At 41.9% G+C, this 17,630-nt stretch overlaps 2 protein-coding genes across 2 annotated transcripts in view; one reads left to right on the top strand and one right to left on the bottom strand.

The window, feature by feature from the left end:
- FBXL13 (F-box and leucine rich repeat protein 13) overlaps positions 1–8,332 on the bottom strand; it is a 92,345-nt gene extending 84,013 nt beyond the window's left edge. The window contains exons 1-3 of the mRNA XM_065666717.1: positions 8,217–8,332; positions 2,656–2,759; positions 62–155 (exon numbers count right to left, since the gene is read on the bottom strand). Of these exons, the coding sequence (XP_065522789.1) occupies positions 62–155; positions 2,656–2,759; positions 8,217–8,291 (273 nt within the window). The 5' untranslated portion in view covers positions 8,292–8,332. The remainder of the gene's footprint in view (positions 1–61; positions 156–2,655; positions 2,760–8,216) is intronic.
- Positions 8,333–9,004: 672 nt separating this feature from the next.
- ARMC10 (armadillo repeat containing 10) lies at positions 9,005–16,965 on the top strand. The gene is made up of 6 exons (XM_065666650.1): positions 9,005–9,137; positions 10,415–10,560; positions 11,712–11,846; positions 13,128–13,304; positions 14,291–14,362; positions 15,630–16,965. Exons 1-6 carry the CDS (start codon positions 9,020–9,022, stop codon positions 15,876–15,878), a joined length of 897 nt encoding a protein of 298 aa, XP_065522722.1. The 5' UTR covers positions 9,005–9,019; the 3' UTR covers positions 15,879–16,965.
- Positions 16,966–17,630: the final 665 nt, after the last annotated feature.

Below are 17,630 nucleotides of genomic sequence, written 5' to 3'. Positions count from 1 at the left end.
ATTCTGCATTAGAAAATGTGTTGACAGCATAGAATTAATGCAAATGTTCAATGATTTTTACCAGTTGTTCAACATCTAGTCCAAAAACAGTGTTCAGGTATGTTTCTGAAATCCTCTTTAATTTTGGGTGTAAAGACAGATCTGTACACATATGCCTTCAAAAGAGAAGTAAATTATATTAAACATATTAGTATCCCCAAAAGAAAATGCATCTTTTCTCTGTACCTATTAGATTAGCTACAGTTACAGTTTTATAACATTCAAAGATTATGATCTATATCACTTTCATTACAAATACATAGAGCAGCCGTTTTTAAATGTTTACAAAATATGAAAACTAATTATTATATTAATATCTGCTACTCTTAGAACTACATTGAAATACTCTGTATGTCAGAGCTTAATACATTCCATGTAATATCTATCTTGGACATTTCCTGACAGATTATAGTATTCTATTTCTCATCTTAATATTAACTGAACAGCCATTTGAAGTTGTCTGTAGCTGGAGCAATGTTTCCTGCTATTGCAAATAGGCCATGTCTAGGTAGGTAAACTTCTGTTTTCATTACAGAAAAAGAAGACACACTACAAGAGACAAATCGATCAGAAATGAGTATGCTGCATTATAATTCTATGAAAAATATTGAAATAAAAAGTATTTAACAGAGGACCAAAATTAAAAGAGAAATCAAGTCAGATTTCAACTTCCAGGAAAGACATCATAAATAATGTAAAGTAAACAATAAGGCTGATCTATGAGTGCACACAGAGTAGTTGGGGTTCAGAGATCTCTAGAGATCTCTGCTTGAGTGGGCCCAAAGATAAAGGAATCATTATTCACCTCCTACTGAAACTTCAACCAGAAGCGACAACTGCACAGAACACAAAAGCAAGGTAAGTACAGCATCTTCACATCACAAAAGATGCCAATTTTCCTAGCATTAACCATGTGGTTCGGTTGATACGCTGGAGGGAAGGAATGCCATCCAGAGGGACCTTGACACGCCTGTGAGGTGGGCTGATGCCAACCCCATGAAGTTTAACCTTGCCAAGTGCAAGGTCCTACACCTGGGTCAGAGCAATCCCAGGCACAGCTACAGGTTGGGCAGAGAAGAGATTCAGAGCAGCCCTGCAGAGAAGGACCTGGAGGTGCTGGTCGATGAGAAAATGAACATGAGCCAGCTGGAGTGTGCGCTCACAGCCCAGAAAGCCAACCGTATCCTGGGCTGCATCAAAAGGAGTGTGACCAGCAGGTTAAAGGAGGTGATCCCGCCCCTCTACTCTGCTCTCATGAGACCTCACCTGGAGTATTGTGTGCAGTTCTGGTGTCCTCAACATAAAAAGGACATGGAACTGTTGGAAGAAGTCCAGAGGAGGGCCACGAGGATGATCAGGGGACTGGAGCACCTCCTGTATGAAGACAGGCTGAGGAAGTTGGGGCTGTTCAGCCTGGAGAAGAGAAGGCTGCGTGGGGACCTGCGTATGGATGCTGGGGAGGGACTCTTCGTCAGGGACTGTAGTGACAGGACAAGGGGTAACGGGTTAAAACTTAAACATGGGAAGTTTAGATTGGATATAAGGAAGAAGTTCTTTACTGTAAAGGTGGTGAGGCACTGGAATGGGTTGCCCAGGGAAGTTGTGAATGCTCCATCCCTGGCAGTGTTCAAGGCCAGGTTGGAGAGAGCCTTAGGTGAGAGTTCAGTGTGAGGTGTCCCTGCCCTCGGCAAAGTGGTTGGAACTAGATGATCCTATGGTTGTTTCCAACCCTAACTATTCTGTGATTCTATGATTCTATCGTCCCATTATACTGCCTTCCCTCTTTTTTCCAGTTCTCATTCTCTAAGGTTTTCTAGCTCCCATCTAAATAGATCAGCAGCATCTTCTGGGGGCGGTTTTAATCTAATGATGAACATTGCAATTTTCTGACAACAGTGAGGCATTTTACAGAAATCAGTATCTCAACAGAAGTCACTCACTAAAATGTTGCATTAGTGACAGCACACCTACTTACCCAAACTCTAAACGTATATTGTATAAACTTCACATGTAACACAGAATTGAACTGATACTGAACTAAGGTTTTCCATCTCCTGCCTGTACAAAGCTCTTTCACTTCCTAGCAGTTTTTGCCTCCAGGCATTCTGACTGGTATGAAATTTTGTTCATCCTTTTTCTTATTTGCTTACACTACAATCTTAGCAGAAGTTCTTCTCAATATTTAAAGTTTTATTGCAGGTTCATTAATCCTGATGATATCCTAAAACATCAGGATTGATTATGGCACAACTGCGACAACTACAAGAAACTGCATTCTTGGATGAAGTCCATCAAGTAAGAAAAGAGGGTATTCCCTCTTCTCAGTGATTCATGCCAATGTAAATATCATTATAGAGTGTTGCTCTTCCCTCTACACCAATCGAAGCCTTTTTCCTGATATTCAAAACTTTCAGAATTTATAAACCTCAAGGGTGGCATATTTACATAACACAACTTTTCATGAAGCACACCTGAACAATGAAATTACTTCATCGTATGTGCAAATTAAAGCAAGAAGGGAAGTAACTCTGGTATGAGCTGCACATTAGCCTGTTTTAAAAGTCCAAATTCAATATTCTAAACTACAGAGCACACACACAATCATTTCATATGTACCATAAAACAGTATCTAATCCTTTTTCCATTATTTCTCTGAGCTTTTCTTCTAAAAACTTAAGTGGATCTTCTGGACGCATACCAATTACAGCACAAAGCAGCACCTGCAAAAAGAAACTGCAAGTTAATGCCCCTATGTCAACAGCAAAGTAACATCTAGATACGAAACTGTTAAAATAAACACAAGTTTACCTGCATCTTTGAATTTTGTAAAACACAGGCATCTCTTTTTATCACTTACCTTCCTTTTCATTCAAGTTTTAAAGGCAATATTGCATGTATTAGCATATTTCAATTGCTAGACTTCAAAACAATGGTTTTAGGATAGTAATAAAATACATGGTATTTCTTTAACAATTCCTACTAAGGATTGCATTGCTTTAAATGTGCATTAAAGAAAGAATATATAGAATATTGGATTTAAAACAAGATGAATCCTGTGAAGTAAGAAGTATGTTGAATGGGAAGCATTGCCAGAAATTGATCTTGTATCCAGTATTGAACACAAAATGCAGTTTTAAGAAAGGTTTGTTTTTCAGGATTGCATTATCACGCTACTTTGCACTATCTTTTAGTAATATTGCATAATAACTGAGGAACCGTTTTTACTCATTTGCCCTTTAGCTGTGTTTAGCTAAAGGACATAGATCATTAATTTCTGGATTGTGAGCTCACATACAATGAGGATGTCCGAAGTATATTGATTTTTTAAAGTATACAGGCAAATTGCATTTCTTAAAGTGACTATTTAATGGAAACTATAAACTAGAAGTTTTTGTGCCTGGTAAAAATTTCAAAACATGACTGTGTATCTTTAACTAGACATTAACCTATATTACTGCAGAAGATTCTGGCCTGGGACACACTCTCTTGTTTGTATTTCCCTCTGTCTGTTACAAAGAAACTACCTTTGATGAGTTATCACAAACCAACACCTGAGTTTTTACATTTTCCTTCAGCCCGGACCCTTAGAGAAATGCTTTTCTTTGCCTCTGCCCACATTTCACTACCATCACTCCCCATGGTGCTGTTAGATGGTGCACATCTAAATTTTGCCATCAAAGTTCTGCTCAGACCTCTATAAGCTCATCACCAAATTTCTGACTACCCAATCTCACCATCCACTTACATTTAACTTCCCAAATCATGGCGTTTCACCTATGCACTCACTGGGTAGAAATACTTTCTTTGTTTTCTAACATCCACATTGATCCTGACTTGTTATCATTGTCATACAACTGGTTTATATAAACATAAAACTAAATTGTAAAACTAGGAAACACCTGAAGCAACCGCTACATGTTTGATGGATCAAGACAACACAACAATATAACGGTTTGCTCACTGTACGAATTCAAATGATGCAATACTACTCTCAACACATGGCCTCTTGCTATTAATAACGTGGAGCATGTGCTTGAATTCTTTTCAGGAAGCATGGTGGGAGGTTAAGGGAAAAGAGAAGGGCTCTAAATCAAAACCATGCTACGGATACAGAGCAAAAGCCATGCACAACAATAGCGGCAGGAAAAGGTGCTCTCTCAAGTAGGGCCTCACTCTGTAGTGGCAGAGAGCAGGGCAGGCAGGGAGAGGGAGCAGCCTGTCATGGTAGAGAGGCCTCCCATGTGCTGATCAGAACACCACATAGAAACAGACTCAGACAATAATGTAAATTGGAAGGGATGTTTGAAGGTTGTTGAACAGAAGCTATGGATGCCTCATCATTGGAAGTGTTCAAAGTCAGGCTGGACAGACCTTGAGCAACCTGATCTAGTGAGAGATGTCCCTGCTCACAGCCGGGGTTGGACTAGATGACATTTGAATGTTCTTTTCAGCACAAACCATTACATGATTCCATGATTCTAAGTTAAGATCAATATGAACAGTCAATATAAAAGAATTTTTATTTATGCACAGGCACAATGAAAGGCAACTGTCTCTAGTCCAGACACCTTGAATACTTCAAACACTAATCAACACACTGATTCCAACCTTAACATCTCTTCAATCTTCTTAACAAAAACGTAATTTGCAATGTATATCTTGATGGCTGATTATACTAAGAAAATATTATAAATCCATCACTTATCATCATAATTAAAGAGATATAATATTATTTTAAATACTTTACAGGCTGTTAAATTGCTTTCATCACGAATTTTCCTGTGGACAGATTTCCCAAAGCCAACCCCAACATTGGTCGGCAACTCCCTCTGCTGGATTAAGCCAGTACGTGTCTGCCGTATGAAGGCCATTGTTTACAAGTTTTGTTTACCTTCTTTTCTCCTTTAACAAGCAAACACAAAGAACTTTTTTCCTTTGGATGTTCTCAAATCCCTCCAACATTCTGAAATCCAAACGATCCAACCATGTACTGGAAGAGCAAGGCCTCTGCTTAACCTTTGAGAATTCTTTTATAAAACTCTAATAAGGGATAAAACTGGAAGACTTGGTCTTGCGATCCCCATTCAGATACTATTCAGTGATACTTAGGCCAGTACAAGTCTGGCTATTTCTATTAGGCTTCTCCAAGACTCTCAACAATCCAAAAGAATCATCAACAATTTTTCTCAACCTGTAAGTTTTACTTATTCATAACATTAAACAACTGAAAGCATGCTTATATGTGAAATGAGTAACTAACTACCAAAAAACATGTGGAATAATGGGAGAAATTAGAGACCACCACTCATCCCCCCAGATCCTCAATATTACAGTATTAAGCATATTTTAGGATAAAATGCAGCTGTGACTTCCAGGATGGAATGCAGTTGATATGTACAGAATCTACCCCATGGTAGTTCCCTAGGAAACCTTAGCATATACCAGGATAAACTGAACAGAGAGTGGAGCAGAGTGAAGACATCGTGGTCAGGCTCTGTTATATTCCCTGCAACTGCAGGAACTTGAAGGAACCATGTACTGATAAACCACAGAGCAGCTGACAAACAAGGATTGTAAAGCAAGAGAATTTCACACCAATCATTAACAAAGTTTGTATGACAAGCACCACTCAGCTCCATAAGCCATATAGTCAGACTCCACAGGTATTCAGTTAAAGCTCCGTGGGTATTTAGTTAAGAATTTGAAACCTGCATTACTATCAAAGAGCCTAAACAGATACAAGGATCTCTTCAAGGGTCAGGAGACCTGAGAAACAACAGTGATTTACGATGAGAACTGGTAGCCAGAGAGGCTTTGGCCTTGTGTAGGTAGGCTAAGAAAAACACAACTGAGAACACCAGGACCAAGAAAAACAGGACTAATGAACCTCTGACCAGGAAAGACTATCCTTGAAGTATGCCACATCCTGACTACACCTGGACATTCATCAAAATACGGTTTCACAAGTCAGCATAGTGTTTGCAGGGTTACACACTTTTTATGGAGACTGTTTAAAAGTAAATCTGGATGAGAACTGAAAGAGAGAAATCAGACAGGAGTGAAACGCTCAGATGCAGCAGTGAATCCCAAACTGTTCGGACACAATTATTTGAATCCCAACTGTGTTTGGACCATGTCCAAACCACAACCTAACCATAAAAAGACTTAAATGGCCATTTTAGAACTCTCTAACTTTGAGAATATGTGTACAAATGTTCATGCGTCTTGGCTTAGCTTTGATGTTCCTTAATACATGGACGAGTATGATCTCACACCAAGCATACTGTAACTTCATAAAGAAATTAAAATGAAATAAAATATGGCTAGATATCAGCAAGAACCAACCTGTAAGAAATTAGAAAAAAACAACAAAACATAGAAAGGTTTTAAACTGGCTCTTTCTTTAAAGAAACTCCCTTTAATCTTAACCCTATTTTTTCTTTTTTCATTTTTAGTTGACTCAATACCACTATTGCTACAAAGGTATTTATAACTTTAGCTTGGAAATGTAAATATAAGCTATTGCAGAATTGAGAAATACATCTTTTGTTTTTCTGTGCTTAAAAAAACAAAGAACGGACAAGAGACAGACTCTGAGGAGAGTTACTAGGTCTGCCTGGCAGTGCTGCTCTATAATTATTCTAATTGTCTCAAGATTTCTTTATTCATGTTCCCATGGAAATCCTGGCTGCAGCAGCTGCCTGCAAACACAGTCTATTTTTAGTAGCTTAAAAGCATCAGGATGTCTCTTAAACTTGCATTTGTGCACTGTGCCTTTATTTTAAGGAAACTGAAAAGCTGCAGGTTTTGAAGTAGGCAAAAGTGAATGTGACAAATGGGGGAAACTAAAGAAATACAGAGAACTGGGTCAGAAATCCACCAACTCTGTTTTCCTCACCCCCCATCCCATCCTTTTGACAAACTGTTCTATTCTCTAATGTTTCATGGAAGTTTATTTATTCGCAGACCAATAAATATCTAACCCACCAATATATGAAACGTGGTCTGCTGCCATCGTTACCTTTGACAGGCCATTAGAAGATGGCACACACAACACTCGGGAAGCAGAGAAGTATCCAGCTGAAGTCTAGAGGTGCTTTCATAATTAAAACTGAAGAACTATGCAAATCTAGTGAAGGTACAAATGTAGTTTACTGTGTTTGTCTTCCTTTCCCCTGTACTGGGCACTGGTGAGGCTGCACCTCAGATCCTGTGGTCAGTTCTGTGCCCCTCACTACATGAGAGATATTGAGATGCTGGAGTGGGTCCAGAGAAGGGCAATGAAGCTGGTGCAGGGTCTGGAGGACAAGTCTGGTAAGGAGCACCTGGGGGAACTGGGGTTGTTCAGCCTGGAGAAAAGGAATCTCAGGGGAGTGCTGACCACTCTCTACAACTGCCTGACAGGAGGTTGTAGCAAGGTGGGTGTTGGTCTCTTCTCCCAAGTAACAAGCGATAGGACAAGAGGAAACGGCCTCAGACTGTGCCAGGGAGGTGTAGATTGGAGATTAGGAAAGATTTATTCCCCAAAAGTGTTGTCAAGCACTGGAACAGGCTGCCTAGAGAAGTGGTTAAGTCACCATTCCTGGACATGCAGATGAGGCCCTTAGTGACATGGTTTAGTGATAGACTTGGCAGTGCTGGGGTAGAGGTTGGGCTCTATGATCTTAAGGGTCTTTTCCAACCGAGATGATTCTATCATTTCAGTCATCATTTAAGTATGGATTAAGAAGTGGAATTACCTTGTTCTATCTCTGTTCTGTCTTTAAAGTTTTCACAAACGGAAGCAAACCATTAACACAAGGAGCAGAACAAAAACATGCCCCGTGCCAGCACAGCCCAGCATCAGAGCGTGAAATACCCCGGCCAAGCCTGAGGGACCCAGCGAGCCACCTCCAGGGCACTGCTGAGGGATCAGGGGAATGCCCTGAGCGGGGAGAGGGAGCCCTCCCACCAATGGTACCGGGGAGTCTGTGGTCCCACCGGCTCCAGCGGGGACCAGGCTGACCTCCAGAACGACCTCCGGCCGGGCGGCGGGGGCCAGGGGCGGCCATGGCGCTCCGGACAGCACCGACCGCAGACAGCGGTGCGCGGGCCAGGGGTCCCGGCGGGCACGGGGGTGGCCGTGGGCCGCTGCTCGCTGCAGCGGGGGACGCGGTGTGTCTGCTGCCCACCGATACCTCGTACACGTCGAGGAGGTCGTGGCGGCTGAAGTAAGCTCGGAGCTCGGGGCTCGCCGTCCTGAGGGACTCCATGGCGCGCTGGACGCACTGGCAGCGGTTGCGTAGCAACGGGGCCGCGGCTGTGAGCTGCCCAAGCGCCCCGCAGCCCCGGCGACAGCGGCAGGACTGAGTCCGCCCCAGGCGCTGGTCGCTCCGCACCAAGCGGGCATGGAGCGGTGGAGGGGCTTTGGGGTAGTCGGGGGCAGACAGAGGAGCATCTCCCCGTTACCGCTCGAGTGGCGCCAGGATCCCGGTGTTTTGGCTCCCACCAGCCTGGCTCGGAGCCGAGCTGAGCGCTGCCGGCGTTTGCTGCTGCCGCTGCCGGTGTGCGCCGGGGAGGCCCCGCACGTGTGAGGTGCGGGGTGTCCGGACGGGCACCACCTGAGAAATCATACCCTGGAGCTCGGATTAAAGAGGACGAGCACAGGCAGCACCAGCGGGGTGGGGATTTGCCAGCAGGTTCATGCAACCCCGAGGCAAGCATTTCCAGCCTGTGTGTTTTTAACACATTGCTGTGTTTGTCAAAACACTGTAACTGTTTAAGGAGCAGCTTGTGTGTGGTCTAATGAATGTACTTGTAGATGGCTCCGTAGCCACGAAAAAGCGCACGTTCGTCCTGCCCCCAGAGAACGATGCACACCGGGGCCGCCCTCCCAGCGACGCGGGCCGGCCTCGGCAGCGCAGCGCGGCGGCCGCAGGAGGGCGGGAGCCGGCGCCGGATGGGGCGGAGGCTTCCGCGGGCGGGCAGCGGGGCCGCGGGCATGGGGGAACGGCGGGGCGCGGTGGCGGCGGGAGCTGCGGCCGTCGTGCTCGGGGCGGGAGCCTGCTACTGCCTGTGGCGGCTGGCGGCGGGCGGGGCGGCGCGGGGCCCGCCGCCAGGTGAGGGGCGGCGAGGGGCGGCCGGGGCGGCGGGTTGGGCCTGAGCCCGGCTCCGGCCTTCGCCGGGGCCCTGCCGGCGCCTCAGGGGCGCGGCTCCGGGCTCCTGCCCGCTGTGTGAGGGGCACCACGGCTCTGCTCACCAGCCCTCCCACGGCAGCAGCCGGGCGGCGTTTTTAAAGGCCTCCGGGGCACGTTGTGTTTTTAGAAAAGCCTAATTTATTTCTTTAAAGCCCCCTAAAGCGTACTTCCAGCCAGTGTATTTACTTAATGGGCTGATTTGCTGTTCTGCTATTAAAGTTGTTTGTGTTTCCCCTGTAATCCAGAGCTAAACAAAGTGTTTAGATGAGGATGAAAAATAATCTTGTTTTCCAAGCTAGTTCTTGGATTACCATAATTACCTTTGGCCTCCCCCTAGAATTACTGTGGTGTTTGCCTGCTGAGATGGTGGCAGCAAATACATGGAATTGTAAAGGACTGGTTAGCTTCTACAAAGTCACCTCAAGTCAACTATGACTAGTCCTGTAGTCACAGCTCCAGTCTTCAGGCTGTTCAGCTGGCTAAGTAGATCTGCCTCCAACCTGGCTGAAAATGGTCTTTGATGGCATTTGTGTCACCCTTTTATCAAAGGCAGGGACTCCATAACATCATCCTGACTCAGAAACTGCCTTTCTTGGTTGGTAGGGTGATGCCATGATGGGCAGCGTTCTTGGCATTGTGGCTTTTGCTTTGTCAAAAGGCCCTCAGGGTGCTTACAAAACGTTGTTATATGTACTGTAGGTTACCCTGCTCTTGCAGGGGGGTTGGACTAGATGATCTTTTTAGGTCCCTTCCAACCCTTGGGATTCTGTGATTCTGTGATTCTGTGAAGTAGTAGTCTGCAAGTCAGAAGTTTTGTTCTCATGCAGTGTCCAGGTGGATTTCCACATGGTAGTTCAGGGAACACAAGAAAGTAAAGTTTGGTGAATATTTCTAATAATTTTGAGAGGGAGGTTTGCTGTTGATTAGCCAATGAGTAACGTACTTAAAGCTCTTACTATGTGTTCCTTTGATTTTCTGCTTTAAAAAGAAGTAGTCAGAGGACTCGGGGGAAAAGGACAGAAGTCTCGCTGTTGTAAAACAGACTTTTTGCCATAATATGAGAAGTGGGTGCGATCAGTCTTAGAACAGTGTGTCCTGCAACTGAGAGCTAAACCTCAGCATTGTAAAAAACGTTAAGTGGTAACAAAGTGAAATGTCCCAAACTTGGTATCAAGTATTTAATTTTTAAATGCCAACAGATAACAGCCCTCCAGTGTCAACCCATACCATGGACGCAGATGCTCTACAGAAACTTATTTATTTGCTGCATGCCACAGATGATCCATTAATTCAAGAGCAAGCTTTAATCACTCTCAGCAACAGTGCTGCCTTCTCTGTAAATCAAGTAAGTATTGTTCTGCAGAAAACAACAACATTTCAATACCAGTCAGCATGGAAGATGAGATGTGCTGTTTTGCTGAAGAGGGAAATGGAACTGAGAGCTTGTATAGCTTGTGTTCTGAAATCCATTTTATGTCTATGCCTCAGTTTCTGCTAGCCCAAATAATAGAATTTACTAGCTTCACAGAATTTATCTAAGCTTAATGTTTGTACAACTTAAAGTCCGTACGGAGTTCTGTATTTTAAATGTACTGAAAATACATATTTTATTGCTTATATTTAATGAAGGGGTTGAACTGGAGAAGAGTTTATGATGAGATCTGAAATTTACTGAGATAATTGAAATTATTTTTACAAATTATTATCTTTAATTAATTATCTTTACAAAGCTGTATGCCATTTGTATCTTAGCATCTTTCCAGCTATCCATGTCTTTTCAAATCAGTTGGAAATAAGATGCAGAAAAGCTTTAAGCTGGATGCAGATTTTCATGCCTTTGTAAAGGTTTAACCTCTAGGGCAGGTCCACCTTTTTAAACTACCCGCCCTTTTTGTATGGCGCTTACAACAGCTGCCTATTCTGGCATCTCAGAACTGTTTTCTTAATATAAATTCCTCAAAATGTAACCGAATCCAAACACACATTGGCCCATTTTTCATTTTCTTGAAATCAGTACACATTTTTTCCAGTGATGGTTTGAGTCTAAGTGAGAAAGACTTTTAAAAGATAAAGTCTAATGGAAAAGATACAGTTTTAGAACTTCTACCATAATAATATAAAGCTGCAGCTTGAAATTCTGTTCAGCCAGGACTTCTAGGTACTGTTCTATAAAGTCATTAAGCAATAATTACCTTTGGTTCTTTATAATCTAAAATGCCATAAGCATCCTTTGCAGGCCAGATTTTAAACAGAAAGGTGTTGTGCCCTTGTTAAATAATGTCATATAATACTCTGGCCCTAAGCAGGACTATTCTTAATTTCAGTGGAAGCAATAAAGCAGTATCTACTAACACCATCTCTTTAAACAAAGCAATTTATTCTGGAAGTCTTCATTCACACGTTCCATTTGTGTTAAAAAATGAAAACTTTGAGAAAAGCCTTCAGCATTAAATCTGGATCTTTAAAATGTTATTAAATATCTGGTTTGCATTACAGGATATAATCCGGAATTTGGGTGGCCTTTCTGTTATTGGAGGGATGCTCTCAGATTGCGTTCCCAAAGTTAAAGAAAAAGCACTGAATGCACTTAATAATTTGAGTATGAATATTAAAAATCAGGAAGAGATACAGGTAAGTTTCTTAAAGGGAAAAATCAAAGTAATTGAGACAAAGGAGACAGTAGAGGGCTTTCAGCATATTTGTTAAATACAAACCAGGATGCCAAAATGTTTTGATGTCAAACATAGGAGCCAGCATATCTGGGTGATCTGTGTGTCCCAAGGCCCAAAGGATAACATAAAAGTCCACTGCATCACTGGCACTTACTTTTTTTAAAAAGACAATTAGGAAACTAAGTAGTTTGTGTCCAGTTTTTACCAAACACTATGAAACAGAGATTGTGCTGCTAAGTTTATAGTAAAATTATGTGAGGCACGATGATTTCCAAACATACCTAGAACATCAGCAGTGGTTGTTTAACAGGATGAGCTACAGACTGAACTCAGCATGACTTCTTAGGCAAGGCAGAAGAAAGCAGTAATGGATCCTCTGGGTTTGTATGAGACCAGTTTTTCAGGGTGATACTTTCATCTTAAAAGAATAATGTAAAACCTGTAAATCCCACTGGTAAATTTAGGGGATGCTATGGATGTGAAAGGACCAACTATCAGAAAGCATCCACTTTAAATGGTTAGCAGATTAGTAAGTAGACTAGTAAATGTCCAAGCAGTGACTTGATGCAAATTTGAAGATTCTTCCTAGTTTTCTCATGAGCTTGATAAAAAGGCAGTTTGGTTCTGTGGTAGTTTGTAGCATCTTTAGCACAGAGGAATTTTTTTTCAAGTAGTGCTTGCCAACAGCAAGTATTTATATAGGCATATAGGAAGAAAACAACTCCTTTGGTAAAGGCAAAGTAGGGTTTTTTTCTTAGTTAGGACCCCCAGCTTTCTTGTATACTGACATCCAGAAGAAAATTTGGTAAATAATACTTGTTAATGTCAGTTGTCATCACTGTTCCCATGGAGGAACACTCTAGTAAATGGGCCATGTGGTTGGAAGAAAGGATTTTGTTCCAAGACTTGTCCTTAACTTGTTCTTAACATTTAAGAAGATGCTAGTTGCTGTGATTTATTTTAAGTAACTCCTCAAAGCAGCTGTGCCACCTCTGAGATGGAGCCAAAGCAGTTTGGGTTTTCAGAGCAGTTGGTGCTTCAGGAAGGTTAGCGAGCATAACTCTGTGACACCCACTTCTCTCATGGCAATAGAATGTTTGAATGTATTCAAAACAAAGCAACCAGGTACTTGTTTCCAAGAACCTTAATCAGGTTATGTGTTCAGCCAGCAGTATTCAAGAGGTGTTTACACTCCTGTAGCTAGGTCACTGCTTATATAATGACTTCTCTTTTTCCCCAGGTATATATTACACAAGTGTTTGGGAATGTTGAGTCGGCTCCCCTGAACTCTGACCTGCAGCTAGCTGGACTCCGATTGTTGACCAATATGTCTGTTACCAGTGACTATCACCATAAGATGATAAGCTCAATTCCATGCCTGCTTCGTTTGCTTTCAGAAGGAACTGAAAGGACACAGGTGCTGTTACAAACCATTTGTGAAGCTGCTTTACTTGCCTCTGTTTTACTGATTTTGTAAAATGGTTTAGACTCTGCTTAGAAAATCAAATAGTCGTTAATGATAGCAGATAGTGCACAAAACCTGTACATTGCTTTCTCAGTGTAAATACAGAAAGAGGGGAGGAAGGGAATCTTAATAGTAGAACCATTGGGCTAGTGCTCTACTACAGCAGTGCTGTGTGCACTGCTCGTCCTGCGCCTTTGCTATAGCAACTCCAGAACTCTCTCCTGCTTGCTAAACATTGCCTGCATCAAAGAGCAAGGAGAATGTGTGTGTGAAAGGCTTCACTGATGCGTCAGTCTCTCCAGGGAAACAGGCCAAGCGGCAGTATCCTAAGTTATGGATCTCTACTCCTTTATGCTTACTGCATCTCTTGCAACCACAGTGACTGCAGAGGGAAATTGCATTTATTTGTGAACTACTGTAATATTGAAAGAAAAACTTCAAAGAGGGATCAAATACAGTGTTTATTCAAGATCACAGAATCATAGAATGGTGTGGGTTAGAGGGACCTTAAAGCTCATCCATTCCCAACCCCTGCCACAGGCAGGGACACCTTCCACTAGACCAGGTTACTCCAAGCCTCGTCCAGCCTGGCCTTGAACACTGCCAGGGATGGGGCAGCCACAGCTTCTCAGGGCAACATGTGCCAGCGCCTTACCACCTTTGTAGGAAAGAGCTTCTTCCTAGTGTCTAATCTCAGTCTCCCCTCTGTCAGTTTAAAGCCATTCCCCCTTGTCCTATCACTACATGCCCTTGTAAAAAGTCCCTTTACAAATTTCTTGTAGGACCCTTTAGCAGTTTGACTGAAGTCACAACTCATGATGTTAGTTGACCCATTCTACCTTTTCCTCTCCAACTCAACACTGATATTATTGATGGCCATTACTGCTGTACTCACTGGTTTTGGAGCTTGCAATAAACTTATGTGTTCCTCATTTCAGATTCAAGTTTTGAAAGTACTTGTGAACTTATCTGCAAACCCAGCCATGACAAGACATCTTCTCAGAGGTCAAGTAAGGTTCTTGCTTTTTCATTGTATTTTTAGCATTTCTACACGTGTGTGCATGTAGGTGTGTGCATGCATTAGAATTTTAATGTATTAGAAATATATATGCAACTCCAAGGTAAAATCCTAGGCAGTACCAGGTTAAGATGTATAGCTGAAAGTGTGCATTCTCTCACAGGGTAGCTTTCTTCCAGAGATTAGTGTAATACAGATACTGTATGTGCAGAGGGAGAGTCACAGGGCCTATGTACTTGGGGACAGTTGGTCCTGCCTCCTGTGTACCATCCAGATAATCAGTCCAGAACTTGCAGAAGCCTGTTCTCATCTTCCCCTTGCACCAAAGAGGTAGTACCATGAACTTTTGTATGCAAAGTACCCAAAGCCTCATTTCCAGACATGCAGTCAGCATGTAGATTGAAGACTGGGTACAAACATCAGGTACACTCAGTACTGTAAATGAACCTTCTTAGCAGCTGTTTCTATGGCTAACACACTGTACTTAACCAAATTCCACTGAGATCCTCACTCTTTTACTCAAATGCAGCCATAAAAATGTTGTTTCTGAGCACTGTAAGTGAACTTTCCCTGTGCGCTGATTTAGATCTTTCTGCAGAACTGTATATGACATTGACTGTTGCTGGCCTTGGCATACAGGTTTATATTTCATATTGTTTCCTCATATCAAAACAGTTAGGGATGGAAATGATGCTGCATCTTCCTCCCCAAAGTAAGTTTCTTAAAACATGCAGTGCCTTTTATTTTTGAGCTATCTATCTGCTGTGAGCAAAGCTTGTCTAGATACTGCTGGCTTCTCATTATTAAAACAAGATTAGGGTAGCTAAATACTCAGTCCTGTCAAAAGTGTACCCTTTTCTCATTTATCAGATGTGCTAACAAAAACATTCAGAGCACTGCAGAGGGCAAAAGCAACATCATCGAGCAGGAAAGCAGACCTCTTCCAAATGGGAATTTTCCAGACAGCCGTGTTTGATGATGAAACATGTTTTTTCCAGACAGCCGTGTTTTGGAGATGGAACATACAAAGCATTTATTAGCCTGCGATGCACAAGCCAGTCCTTTCACAGAGGAAATGTGCATGCTGGGCAAGTTTCTGGTGGTGTTTTCACAGCACATGAAGTTCTGGTATTTGACAGGGTTTCTGGTTTTGATGGTTTAGGTGTAGATTTATTTTAGTTTCATTTTTTGTGATTAAGATTTAGTTGCATGTACTTAGTGCTGGTGATTAAGTGCAGATTATTTCTTGTGTATCCTAGGTGCCAACATTGCTGTTACTTCTTGACAACTATACAAACAGAGATACTCTGCTTAGAGCCCTGGTGTTTGCAGCAAACTTGAAAAAGAATGCGAACAACAAAGATGGCACCATGGACCAATACAGTGAAAGTTCCATTTTCTTTACACTCTGTGGGGACTCTACTGCATTTGCTCAGAAACTGGCATCTTTGTTGCATCACCCTGATGCAGAAGTGAAAGAGCAAGTTGTGAGGATATTAACACAGTAGTGATTCCTTTTTTAAAAGGAACAGACTGACCTGATAAAAATACCTCACTTTAGGAATGATGGGCTAAAAAAAAACCCCAACAAGCAACAATAAAACAACCCCAGAAATACTAAATAGTACCATATTATTAGGCACAAATCATAGAATAGTTAAGGTTGGAAAGGACCTTAAGATCATCAAGTTCCAACCCCCCTGCCATGGGCACGGACACCTCATACTAAAACATGTCATGGAAGTCTCTGTCCAACCTGGCCTTGAACACCATAAGGGAGCGAGCATTCACAGCTTCCTTGGGCAAACTATTCCAGTGTCTCACCACCCTTACAGTAAAGAATTTCTTCCCTATATCCAATCTAAACTTCCCCTGTTTTAACCCGTTACCCCTTGTCCTATCACTATAGTCCCTAATGAAGTGTCCCTCCCCAGCACTCTTACAGGCCCCCTTCAGATACTGGAAGGCTACTATGAAGTCTCAATGCAGCTTCTTTTCTCCAGGCTGAACAGCCCCAACTTTCTCAGCCTGGCAAATCAATTACTACAAAAGAGAATTCAATGTTTTTAATAGAGCATAACATTATTTTTTTAATGAACAAGATAAAAGCAATAGCTTAATACTGAGAAACCACTGGACAGCTGGTACATGTACACAAAGGGGAGGAATAGTTTAAAACTTGAACTTCAGATGTACAGTGAACATCTGAAATGGAGAAACTAATTAAAATATTCTCAGTGTCAAAAAGAATTTTTGTTACTGTATTTGCAGCTGTTGAATAAATACCTGTATAGAATGATGCATTGAAGGTTCAGCCATTAGAGATTAGGCATTTACATTTTGTTAATATGACAGCTACTAAATGGGGGCAGGCAAATCTTAGAAAATAATAACTAAAACCAATGCCAAACTAGTAATTGCAATGCAAACTGCTTATTGAAGTTCCCCAGCCTGTGTTTTTTTACCTTACCTGCACGATATATATGAAACTATGTTCTCGTGTACTTAGTGTATCTGTCCCATTTAGCTAAACTGCAGTGCAATCAGCCACAACCGTCAAGGTTTTTACACTTGAATAAAAGCAAAAGAATTTTATCTTGCTTTAAAATTGTCACTTTAAGGAAAGCATATGTATTTTTCAAAATATTTCGTTATGAGTCAAAGCTTATCTGCAATTGCAATTCAACATTCTTACCTTTATTTAAAAAAATCTATACTAGAGCAGTATCATCCACATTTTTACATCAGCTTCTTGTCCTGTAACAGCCCCTGAACCCGTTTTCCTTGGGGAGTTTTACTCCTTTTTCTGTGCAGCTGGAACATCATCAGAATAAGACCCCCATAAAGTTTTAGTCATCAATCTAGTGTTAATTCAAAATGAAATGGAGAATTTACAATCATCGTGTAAAAGAACCTGAAGGAATCTTCACTGATGAACATAAAACATACTAGAAAATACTCCATACTAAACCAAGACTCTTAAAGCTTCCTCAATAGCGCATCATAGAGCAAGTAAGAAGTGTCAGCTATAAAGGGTAGAAAACAAGCTTTCCACCCTTGTACCATTTTTAAGAGCTGTGTTGCCTATACTTTTACCAAATGCTTCACCTTGCCATGTTACTGTACCCAATCTGCTCTCACTGAATTATTACTCTCTCCTCTTTCTGAAATTCAATAGATATTTATTTTCAGTAGGCAACTTTGCAAATAGCTAAAGCTGCAAGAAAAATGTGACCTTGATAATACAACACACCCTGATC

This window comes from Lathamus discolor, chromosome 1 (genome assembly GCF_037157495.1).
Source record: "Lathamus discolor isolate bLatDis1 chromosome 1, bLatDis1.hap1, whole genome shotgun sequence".
NCBI lineage: Eukaryota > Metazoa > Chordata > Aves > Psittaciformes > Psittacidae > Lathamus > Lathamus discolor.
The sequence above is the reverse complement of the archived record's forward strand: the minus strand, read 5'-3'. Positions and strand labels throughout refer to the sequence as shown.